General features: G+C 35.2%; 1 protein-coding gene across 3 annotated transcripts in view; it reads left to right on the forward strand.

Moving 5' to 3' along the window:
* Positions 1-12,486, forward strand: part of LOC109049467 (neuropilin-2-like) — a 68,957-nt gene that overhangs the window by 38,257 nt on the left and 18,214 nt on the right. For 2 of the 3 annotated variants that reach the window (XM_042743076.1, XM_042743037.1), the window contains exons 8-11: positions 5,520-5,664; positions 6,109-6,458; positions 7,350-7,494; positions 11,996-12,079. In XM_042743076.1, the coding sequence (XP_042599010.1) occupies positions 5,520-5,664; positions 6,109-6,458; positions 7,350-7,494; positions 11,996-12,079 (724 nt within the window). Of the gene's footprint in view, positions 1-5,519; positions 5,665-6,108; positions 6,459-7,349; positions 7,495-9,622; positions 10,169-11,995; positions 12,080-12,486 lie in introns of those variants that run through there. The other variant, XM_042743114.1, reaches the window with a different exon arrangement.

A 12,486-nucleotide genomic window follows, 5' to 3' on the forward strand; every position in this document is an offset into this window, starting at 1 on the left:
ACTAGAAAAGACTGCTTTTCAAATCCTTTTCATTTTCTAGATAAGTTAAGACTGATACTATCAAGACTAATATGAATTTTGTTTTGAGAATGGCACTATTTTTTTAACTTCAGTCATGAAACTTTGGACAACCTTCAGTAACTCCATCAAAAAAACATTTAAGAAGGATATAGATCTTTTGTTTTTTTGAAGATTATTTCAGCAAAGTCAAATTATGATGAGGACACAACTGAGCAAACCCATCAGAAATGCTTTTGTTTCGCTAGCATTAGCGCGGCTAGTAATTAAAGCATCAATCAACCGCCGTTGCTTCATTTACCCCGCCTGTCTAATGACATGCTAATCTCTATTTGTTTTGATGCTGTCCGTCGATTAAAAGTTCATCTTTCTCGTTTCGTGACAACTAATCCAACTATAACCACGTTGGCCACAGTTTAATCAGAGCCTCAAAAAGATGCTTATGCATTTTAACTCTATGTTACGCCAAGGGACGCCATGTATTAAAAGTGCTAGGATTAACCTTTTGCTCGTCTGTTTAGTGGATCTGCTTTTGATTAAAAGATTAGTATTCTGTTTGGGAATAAGTCGCACATGAAAGCAATATTGACCTGCAGACGTGACTGAGATTAATGCTCCGTGCATAATCCTGGTCTCAAACCACTTTTATGATAGAGTTTGGGATGTAAATTGTTGAACTAGTTTGACAAGTGTATTCTAGATTAATTAGTTTATACTGCTGAATCGTTTACTTTTGTTAATCATTTTGAACATGCTAGGAAAATATCAATTTCTGAGTAATGACGATATATATATATCAGATATCAGACATATTCGGTATTTCTATTGATCGATATTTCTAATACTTTTCCAATTATAAGAAAACTGTTGGTAATTTTACTTTTTTCAGTTCCTTTCTGCTATCTGTTCATAACATAATCACTTGACTAATTAAACAATGATTAATTACCCTTGTCAAATCTGAAGTGCTCATGTAGTTACTTCCTTGGAGTGACATATGGACACATATGGATGAGCAGAATGAGCTGTCAACTCTTTCATATATATATATATATATATATATATATATATATATATATATATATATATATATATATATATATATATATATATATATAATTTGATATTTCAACATGTCTTTACATTCTTGTGCTTGCCAGTCACAGAACACTGAACAATTATTTTGAGTATAAAAGTGCTTTAAAATATCACAATATTCAATGTGTTGCTTAATTTTACATAAACAGTAAACACAAATATATTATGAATATTTGATACCATTCAGCATTATTGCACACACATACAGTATATACCCTCACTAAATGACAAAAAGGTCCAATAAGTGTGAAAAATTGCAACGTATCCTGTTTATTATTGAAATTCCTATAAATCCCTCGTTGAAAGCAAGTAATAAATCTGTCACACACTCACTTGATGCATGATGAATATAGCATATAAAGCCATTTAGCCTTTGCGTTTGCTGCCTGTGACAGAAAAGTGATGCATGGGAGGGTTAAAAAGGATGAACGGAGAGACACAAAGATGCAGGTAGATGGAAAACGAGAAAGACGAGAAGAAACTGGGATCAAGGGGGGTTTTGTCATTTCTTTCCCCCACTAAGAGAAAGCTCACTAGAGGGGGAGCAGGTATTGTTAAGTAGTGAACACTTCAGTGTTCATTCTCTCTCTCTCTCTCAACTCTCTCTCTCTCTCTCTCTCTCTCTCTCTCTCTTTCTCACACACAAATGCACACACGCACACACACACACACACACACACACACACACACACACACACACACACACATTGTCTGCTTTCCTTCTCTTCAAGATGTTGCTTAAGGCTGGTGAGCCACCAACTGAAACAGCTTCAACTGTCAACATCTTCATCTAGAGATGAGTGAGGGAAAACAAGTGAACAAAGAGAAGAAAGAAAGATTTGATTTGAGGCAGCTGAAAAGCATGAATTTATGAATTCACATTAGCATGAATTTCCATTTTGGTTCTTCCAGGTTAGTGGTGGTGCAGCTGGATGTTCAGCATATTATTACTGGTATAGCTGGTTTATCTAGTTAAGAAGCCGGTTGAGTATAAAAAAATGTATATACTATTCATTTTTTATTATTATTAGACATTTGACATTTGATAGATATTTGAATTAATAAAGGCCTATATGAATGTTATTTAGTTTTATGTCATAAGAATTCTGATGTAAATAATAAAATCTGTTAATTACTCTGAAAACTGTTTGCCCCCTTCAGATATCTAGTTTCATAGCCTTCAATAGAAGGTCCTTAAAGAGCCCTGTTTTAATCACCAGACATCAGAAGTTGGGAATTTGATAGTGAAAGAAACATTTACTCTCTTCTCAACTTAATTTCTCTGCTCGTGTCTTTCACTGTACAAGCTCTTTCACGACTTTCATCACTACTTAAACACCTCGAGACCTTTGTCCCCTAGCAGTCTGCATAGGATGTCTGTTCTGACCGACCCAGGGGTAGAGACGGACCCACGCAGGATTTCACACAACATGGCAGGTTTAATTATTTAGTTACCCTGGCTAGCGTTCTACTTCAGATGGATGGGTGGGACCATCCCACCGTAGGTTGCCCCGCTGCTAACTCTCTTGTTGTCAGGCAGATTTTGGTCTTGTTTATGACATTGAATGGCTTAATTTTTACAAATCCATTTCAAGATACATTCATATGCGGTTTGAAATCTTAATCTGACCGCTCAGATCAGATTTTTTTTTTTGTGGCAAGGATATATATATATATATATATAATTTCAATTGTATTTTCATGTAAAATTGTGTCCATTTATGTAAAATATGAGTTTACAAGCAATTTACAGTGACATTTGTCACATAGATGCACAAATGTTACAAATAATTAACAAAAAATTTGGTGTACACTCTTATGAATAATTTACAAAAAAAATGTGATATCGTACAAATAATTTACTCTGAAATTTGTTTCACTAATGATTTGCACAAATGTGGTGAGTAAATCTATGCAAGAATGCAGTGTGATTTTTCAAAATTGTGAATATTTCAATCTTTTAGTTTTTGTACCTAAAATTTCATGTTTTTTTGTAATTATTTCTGAAATGTATTAACAAGTTCTGAGTGGGAATTGTTTCAAAGTAAATCCTACATAATTCTCTCATAATTACACAGAAATGGATGAGTCCCACTGAATGGACTCTACTTACATTCTGCTCAGCCTTGGGCTCATTGCTGTCAAATTAAATACGCTGTTTACTCTGACTATTGGGTTTGTTTCTCATATTTTTTCCAGTTCTTCTTGTATTTCTGATATCCCCCCCCCCCCTTGTTTTTTTTAGTTTTGTTGATTGGTCTGTTGGCTCCTCCTCCCCGTCTCGTTCGTTTAACCTTTGTCTTCTCTTCCATCGTTATCCGTGAACTCTGCAGAGCTGCCACAATGTTTTTCCACAGAGTTGGATGGCTGACTGCGTCTTATTGCAGCCTCTGGAAAGGGGTCATCCGTCTAGTCAACTGTCTGTCTGTCTGGCTTCACCAACCACAACAAACTCGAGATCGGCATTTTAAAAAAAGGGTTCATGAAAACCTTCCCCCACATCTCCACCCTTTCTTTACTGCATCATTGAATCATTATGAGTGTGGTCCTTTGTGAGTGTGCTGAATTCCCCTACTGGGAACACACAGACAAGCACATACACACTAACACAGAGTTGATAGAGCATTTATAGCCTTGAGGGTATAGCACAGAAAGGGGATTCTTCCATATGGATTGTTCCACCCAGAGCCTGTTACTCTTGATTGGACGTGACTTGTGGACACTGGATAGAGTGGATGAGGTGAACAATGCGGATGAATGAGGTTTAGGCATTGAGGAAAAATGGAATGAGGGAAAATTTAATGGTGGTGAAAACGAGCTCAATAGACTCTTTGTTTGTTTTCGTCTAATCCACTACTTTTTCTAGTGCCACTTGATTTAATCAGCCCGTTTCACTGCCTCACTGGTGTTGGCCAGGGCACTTGTATGTGTCTACGTGTGTGTTCGCTTTTTAAAAAGCCCTTACAGCCCATCTTGGCCTCTGTTACACTTGATCTCAGGTGAGGAATGTTTTCGGTTGGCTAAGACACATCAGGCGCTCAACCTTTCACATGGATTGAAGAACTTGTATGTGTCTACGTGTTTGTTTCTGTGTGCGAGGTGTGAGGTCATGCGATTTCAACCGTTTTAACAGTCATATTTGTATTTAAGTCATGTGGTTATGTATATAAGTGTCTTATATAAGTGTCTCTCTCTATAAATGAGTAATTAAATCATTTACAGTGAATCATTCATGAACAGAACACATTTATTACTTGCTTATTACTTGCTCATTCATTCAACTGATTGTAACTACTTACGAGTGAATCTTTAAATAATGCACTCATGCAATTAGTTCAAACCACTGTTAAGTAACAAAACATGGGGCCTTCTGTGAGTAGGTTAATCATTCATGAACAAAACACTTGACTGGTCTTAAAAATGTTGTCACCTTTTCAAGTTACTGGCCTCTTGATAGCCTTATGAAGTCACTGAATCATTCATCCAACCAATTTATTCAAACATTTAGGACTGAATTAAGTGCCTAAATATTATGAGTGAGTTTTTGAATCATACACTCATTTGATTAGTACAAATGAATCATCTTTATGTGTGAGTTATTAAAATATTGAATATGTCACTTATCCGGTTAGTTCTAAATCATTTAGGAAATAAACGCATGAACTGAGTTATTGAAGGGCTTGCATTTGAGTGAATCACGCTTATCACACTTTACATAGAAACTGTAGGATCTTGTGGTTCTGAGGTATGTGGATGAAAGTGTTTAATCGCACCAGTTTATATTGTCCCCACCTTTAATTTATAATGTGTTTTAATGGATGTCTCTAGGAAAAAAAGAATAAAAGCAAAGAAAAAATTTTATTTTTACATTTTAAGGTGTTTACAACTACTGATTGTTAAGACCTTGCTAGTGTGTTCTAGTTGTTGATTATGGCTTGGATCCCTACTTTAATGTACGCCAATGGTTTTGTCAAGAATGATCACTGAAAATCTTTCCTCAACAGGCCACAAACTTTCACATTTCATTTATGTTTAGAGCACAAACAAGTTGCACGCACAGTTTAATACTTAGGGTTAGGGTTTTGTTTGAGTAAGTATCAGCAGTAATACTGATGATGCATGGATTGGCAAGCATCACAAATACGTTTTCAAGCATGCTAGTTCATTGTTAATATACATACCAAACAAAGGTGTCCTTCTGATGAATAACTATTAAAACGAGAGGAATAACATTTCATTTCATTGATCCTTACTATTTCGCATGCAAAAAATCTGAGAATGTTTGCTTTGCTTTCTAGTGTGGAAAAAGTGTGTGTGTGTATATATATATATATATATATATATATATTGTAGATGCTTTGCAGCAAGTATAATCAGCGCTGTGTGTTTTCTCTCTCTCGCAGATTTTCCATGCCAACACTGACCCATCTGAGGTGGTTTTGAATCGTATTCCTCAGCCTGTTCTGGCCCGCTTTGTTCGTATTCGACCGCAGACATGGAATAACGGCATTGCGCTACGCTTTGAGCTTTATGGTTGCCAAATTACAGGTGAGTGTTTGTAGTTGCATGGTTTGTTTTCATCGTATCATAAAAAGCATCTTTATGAGGTCTTTACCTGACAATGTTCTCCTCTGTTGTAGAAAATCAAATTTGTGTTTGTGCACATTCTGTTATAAAGCAGCAAAACACATCACCGTTTAATGGCAATGACATCAATATTAACCATATAAAGTCAGATCTATGCACTTTTTTTTTTAAATAGAACAGTTTATTAAACCTTTAGACACAGTATTAAAACAATTCCAAAAAAGGGTGTGTGTTTTTGAGTATCATATTTGATACACCAGGATCTTATGTTTCATATAGCATAAGAATATGGAGCTTTTCTCAAGATGGAAAGACCAATTTGGACACTTTGGATACACTCTGCTACATGACCGTTTCATTATTTGAAGGCTGAATGTACATCTCTCTCGTTGTCTTTTGTCTTAGATGCTCCTTGTTCAGAGCTCCAGGGAATGCTGTCCGGCGTCCTCCCTGATTCCCAGATCTCAGCCTCCTCAGTGAGGGACCTTCACTGGGCCCCTGGAGCAGCACGTCTGGTGGCCAGTAGATCAGGATGGTTTCCCGGCCCTGCCCAGCCTATAGCAGGAGAAGAATGGCTTCAGGTGGACCTTGGGACACCCAAGACTGTGCGAGGAGTGATAACCCAAGGAGCGAGGAGTGGGGAAGGAGGAACAACCTCAGAGAACCGGGCTTACATTCGGAAGTATCGTCTAGCACACAGCCTGAATGGAAAAGACTGGAACTTTGTAATGGATAGCAAGACAAGCATGCCCAAGGTAGTTCATTTGTCCAGAACTTTTTAAAGTATGATTAAAAAAATAACAATAATTAATTAATACTTTTATACAGCAAGGAGGAATTAAATTGATCAAAGGTGATAGTAAAGACATTTATAATGTTACAAAATATTTCTATTTCAGATAAATGCTGTTCTTTTAAAATTTCTATTCATCTATCAAAGCATTAAGAATTTTTTTTTATCACCATTTCCATAAAAATATTAGGTAGAACAACATTTTTTCAACTTTTAAAATAATAATAAGAAATGCTTCTTGAGCAGCAAATCAGCATATTAGAATGATTAATGAAGAATCATGTGAAACTGAAGACTGGAGTAATGATGCTGAAAATTCAGCTTTGCATCACAGGAATAAATTACATTTTTAAATATATTACAATAGAATATGGTTATTTTAAGTTGTAACGATGTTTCACAATATTACAGTTTTTACTATATTTTGATCAAATAAATGCATTATTGGTGAGCATAAGAGACTTATTTCCAAAACAGTAAGAAATCTTACAAGCCCAAAAGTTTTGAACGGTAGTGTAAGTAGTTTGTTGCTGTTCCATGAGCTGCTCGAAACATCTTCACCAATATGGTCGACATATTCTGATTTACTTACCCTCTTGATTAAGATGATCTTGCAAGGTCAAAAACCAAGTTCACCAGATGGAAGTCTAATCAATCAGCCATCTAGACCAGCTTGGTTCTATGAAACATCATAAATGACCAGCTAAAAACCTTGCAAACATTTTCTAGGATTTTCCAACAGGGAATTAACCAACTAACCTTACAATCCTATTATCCTAATTCTTTCACACATGTGATACCTGTTCAGATGTCTAAATTCACTAAGTGTGTGCAACCTCTTTTCTTTCTTCAGCTTTTTGAGGGGAATACACACTATGACACCCCAGAGCTGAGGCGTTTTGAGGAACTGGCGGCACAGTTTATCCGCATCTATCCAGAGCGCTGGTCTCCGGCAGGGATCGGAATGAGAATGGAAATCCTGGGCTGCAATCTGCCAGGTAGGACACGGCCCTCAGATACACCACTATTGTGAAATCATAAGCTAAATTACTTGTTGATGATTGGGCAGTTCCAGTTGTAGGGTGAAATTTATTCTCAGTCTCTACAACTGTCACTGAGCAGCTGCCCAGAAACGCACCATCAGCTGAAAGCTATCACAGCTTGTACAATGTGTGTGTGTGTGTGTGTTTTATTTTCTCATTGTTGGTGGAGAGAAGTAAAAGAAAATGGATAGACTGATGTGAAGAGAAAATAGAAACACGGAAACAGGGATTGTCTCTAAGCGAAGTGAATGGGAAAAAACAACCATTAAAAATTGGTAGAGGCTGGATGAATTTTGTATGGCAGAAGCTTTAGTGTGATGACTTAGTTGTGTGTGCTGCTGTTCAAAACTTTGGGGTCTGTGAGATTTTTTTTTTTAATTCATTAATATTAATATTGTATAAACATTAATATTATGAAATATTATTACCATTTAAAATGTTTGTTTTCTACATTAATATATTTAAAATATTCATTCCTGTGATGGAAAAGCTCAGTTTTCATCTGAATTTTGAAATTTCTCCAGTCTTCAGTGTCACATGATTCTTCAAAATCATTCTAATATGTAAATGTATTTACCGTCACTTTTAACCAATATAACACATCCTTGCATACTTATTTATTTTTAAAAAAATCATACTGACCCCAACATTTTTAATTGTAGTGTATGTGTGGGACATTCTCACTTATTTAACTATTATCCTTGTCTCATATCTCCTAAAATTTCTTTGAAGAAATAAAAATAGACACAAACGAAGAGATTGCAATGATTTTGGTTTCCTATAAGAGCTACTGTATGTTTGTTATTATAATAATTTATTATGGATTGTTTGTTTCTACCTGACCAGACATACTGGACAAGTACATTCCCACGTCTACAATACTATAAACATGAAAGCCACACTAACACACTCATGCAGCACTGCTATAATCAGATGGCTACCCTCTGTGCCAATTATCCTCTCTGTTGTATAATTTATCATAGAGCTGCTGGAGATACGTACATCTGATTGAGTGTGTGTATATGCAAATGTACAGTATGCTCCACTTTTAGGTGTGAAAACCAAATGCTCAAAGTTCTAGAAACTCTCATCTTTAATCGATTGATCCACATTGCAAATGTAGAAACCCTCACAATTACAAAATGTAACGTGGTCGGTTCAGGGATGGTATCAGATGAATACTGTATTTGTATAGACCATTGGTTCAAAGTAAATCCTATGCCACATTTTTGTGTGTGTGTGTGTGTGTGTAGTTTGCAAGGTATGGATGTTCAGTGTGTTCAGGTCTAATTATTTATATGAAGGTAAATAAATGGTTACAAAAATGTCATTTTTGGCAAAACCCTTTTAAGAAGCACAACCTCTAATCCACTCTCTTGTTTTTTAACTTTCTTGTTTTTGAATCTTTTCAAGTCTCTCTTTCTCTTCACCATTTGTTTTTAAGGAGTGTTCTTGCTGTGTAAATGTTTTTCTTTTGGTCCTATTCTGTCCTTTTTTCATCAGAGACACTTTCCCATGTTCTCTCTCCCACATACACGCACACACTCATGTGTTACACATGTTCATCCTACGGAACAGCTGTTGTTGTTTATGCAAACATAGACCTGCCCACACTGTGTTACTTAGTATGTATTTGTGGATAAACACATCTCTCAAAGATTTCTAGTGCTCTCAGTGGTTGCTAGGGTTTTCTTAGTGGTTGCTTCATTCTTAAGAAAATGTATGTAAACTTGAATTTATTTCTTGTGTTTTTAAAAAATAGTATCAGACAATTATTATTTTGATTTTTGTACTGTATCAGAGCATATTCTGAAGTTCCTCAGGTTTTATGTGCTCTGCATCATGAAGTGATCAAACACATATAATATATAGTACATTGCATGAGTCTCATGTGAATTATGAGGCCGTAAAGGCAGCACTTTGTTTTCCCAGCATGCACTACTGCTCTCTGCAGCCTTGCCAAGTTGTGACTGGCAGGCTAAAATATGCAGCAAAGCTTTATGTATAATTGAGGGTCTGTTATTTATTTATTTATATATCTGTTTTTATTATTGATTTTTTATTTATTTTTTTGCTGAATCAGGGTCTTTGGAGAACGATGTGACAGCCTTTCCTGTAGGACTGGTGAGAATATGATGAAAGCAGAAATGACAGGACAAGAGTCCAGAGAGAGAGAAGAGAATGATGGGATATGAGCTGAGAAAGGGGGAGCAGAATGGAATGGATGGAAGACAGATTACAGCTATCAATAATATGCTTTCATTTCTTTGCCTTACTTCCCATTACTTCCAACACACTCAGACAAACACACACACACATATACACACTGGAGGCAATGATCTTCCCGCTAGTCTTAATCACATTAAGGCAACTGCAGCCTGCGGTGAGGTGTACTGTTACACGTATGGTTTAAATTTTGAAATAGCAATAACCTTCACTCTAGGAAATATCTATAAAAAGAATGGCAAATATACTGTTAATTGTTAATATGAAGATTTTTTTTTCTGTTTTGATTACATCATCACAGGTGTTATGCCCATATATGGAACTACATTTTACATTCTGTTGTGTTTTAGGGTTAAAAGAAAACTTTGTAACTTAGAGGATAAAGACCTGACAGAAAATTAGCACCTTTTATGTTTTTTTTTTTTTTTTTTTTTTTTTTTTCATCAATCAATCAATCAATGTTGAAGTTGAAGTACTAAAATTACTAAAGATAAAACCACAAAAAAAAAAAAAAAAAAAAAAAAAAAAAATATATATATATATATATATATATATATATATAAACAATACAAATGACAAAATTACTAAATAAATTACTAAAACTTAAACTAAAATGAAAATTGAAAACTAAGTAAGGAATAATTGACGACAGGCCAATTGATGCAGTCAAGAGAGCTGCCTGGAACTACATTCGCCGTGCGTTTCCCAGAAAATAATTGCACACCTCAGAACGTTCGTCAGCCAATCAGATACAAGCATTAAACGGCCCCGTAGTGTAAAAAAAAAAAAAAATATAAATAAAAAGCTACTATTAATTAATTCAAATAATTAATGAATACTATAATAATAATAATATTAATAGTATATATATATAATACTAATAAATGTTGTACTTTATGTGTAAAATCATAACATTTTTGTTTCTATATATCATTCTGTATGGATTTTTTTATTAATTCATCCACCATCTTGGGTTCAGAATTCAGGGATTGCTTTGAAAGCTACATACAAAGCTGTTTTTGACTTAGAAGTATGCATAATTATGCTTCCTACCTTTTAGAACAGCTCTGTAGTTTGATGGTAGAAGTACAGCGGTCTGTGACAACGATCCCTATATTTGTCTTGTCTGTTTTGCTGACACAACTGTCACATCTCCAAAAGGTCACAATCATTACACCATGACACACAGCGACGTTTAAACACTGAGCATCTTCAAGGTGTGGAGAGTGTTTGCACATGTGGGTATGCGTGCACGAGAGTAGTCCTGCACAGGTGATGATATTTATCCGTCATCTCTGTAGTAATTGAATCAGAAAACAAAGAAAAAAAAGGACAGAGATTGCAGGTGTGGAGGCATATGAAAGAATGATCGAGGGAAAGAGGATGGCGTAGAGAAGGAGGCAGTTAGTGATAGGGCAGAAGAAGTGGTATTAGCTGGCTAATTGTTTCAGAAAAGGCCATGGCATTACAGTGACAAATATCACCAGCTGTGGCTCACCTTCTGTGAATTCAAAATATTAATGTATGCAGTGATTCGTTTCCTTTGCAGGAACTGCTGTGAGTGACCGTTAAGTTTGTACACTATATATATATATATATATATATATATATATATATATATATATATATATATATATATATATATATATTACACTGTTATTACAATAAATATAATGTTATTACAAATATTATAATTACTCAGATAACTTTTTTGTTTACCCTGTTGACTGATGTTTGTTTGTCTTGTTTTAATGGTGACAACATTCAGGCATTATAAAAAGCATTTTATTGGCTGTATATTTTACAGTTCATGGTCAAATTGGCTCTTTTTTGCATAATGGATTGAAGGTCCTATATATTAGTATGCATGTATGTGTTGTTTTCTTTCAACAGCCTGTGACTTGTCAGTTTTTCTACCTAAAGCAACGCCATCCATCAGTCTGATGTCATTATTTAAGACCGATGCAAAGACCTGCAGGCGATACGGGGACAAAATTATAGTTTTGCACAGCATTGCATACTGTGCACATTGTTTATGCCTGCCTCTATGCTAGCATAAATTCAGAGAAGCTTTATGATTTAATTTATGAATATTTGATTCATGGCTGGCTGCATAATTAAAATGAAAGGGAATCTCATTTGAAATGGAAAGAAAAATACATTTGTTTGAATGGAAATTCATTCTGGTCTGGGTTAAGATAAGATTGTTAATTATGTGTTTCCTCCACAGAAACCTCCACACCAGCTGCAGAGACATCCAAACCAACTCAACCGTCCTCTGTAGAAACCACCACAACGCAGAAACCCAGTCCAGGTTGGTTCAGATCTAAGCACAGAATGTATGAATAATGTTTTATTTTCTTTCTTTTTTACAATACATGATTCAAGCATGAATACATTTCACACCCTAGACCTTGAGAAATCAGCCACATTTAGGTTGTTGTTGCATGCATATCTGAAATGGGAACTAAGCAGAATACACAATTGTGTTTTCACAAGAGAAATATTTCTTTAGTGAAGTTGTGTGATTGCTGTGTGCATGGTACAATAAATAATTTTAGAACAACATAAATATGTGCATGTGACCTGTAAGCACTTTCATTAGTTATGCCATTTTTTTTATTCAGTAAATATCCATATCTCTTTAACAGTAAGTGACACTATCAGGATTTTCAGTTGCTTGTTTGGCAGAGTTGTTGTAATTTTTATATTTTTGCACAA

This window comes from Cyprinus carpio, chromosome A1 (genome assembly GCF_018340385.1).
Source record: "Cyprinus carpio isolate SPL01 chromosome A1, ASM1834038v1, whole genome shotgun sequence".
NCBI classification, from domain to species: Eukaryota; Metazoa; Chordata; class Actinopteri; order Cypriniformes; family Cyprinidae; genus Cyprinus; species Cyprinus carpio.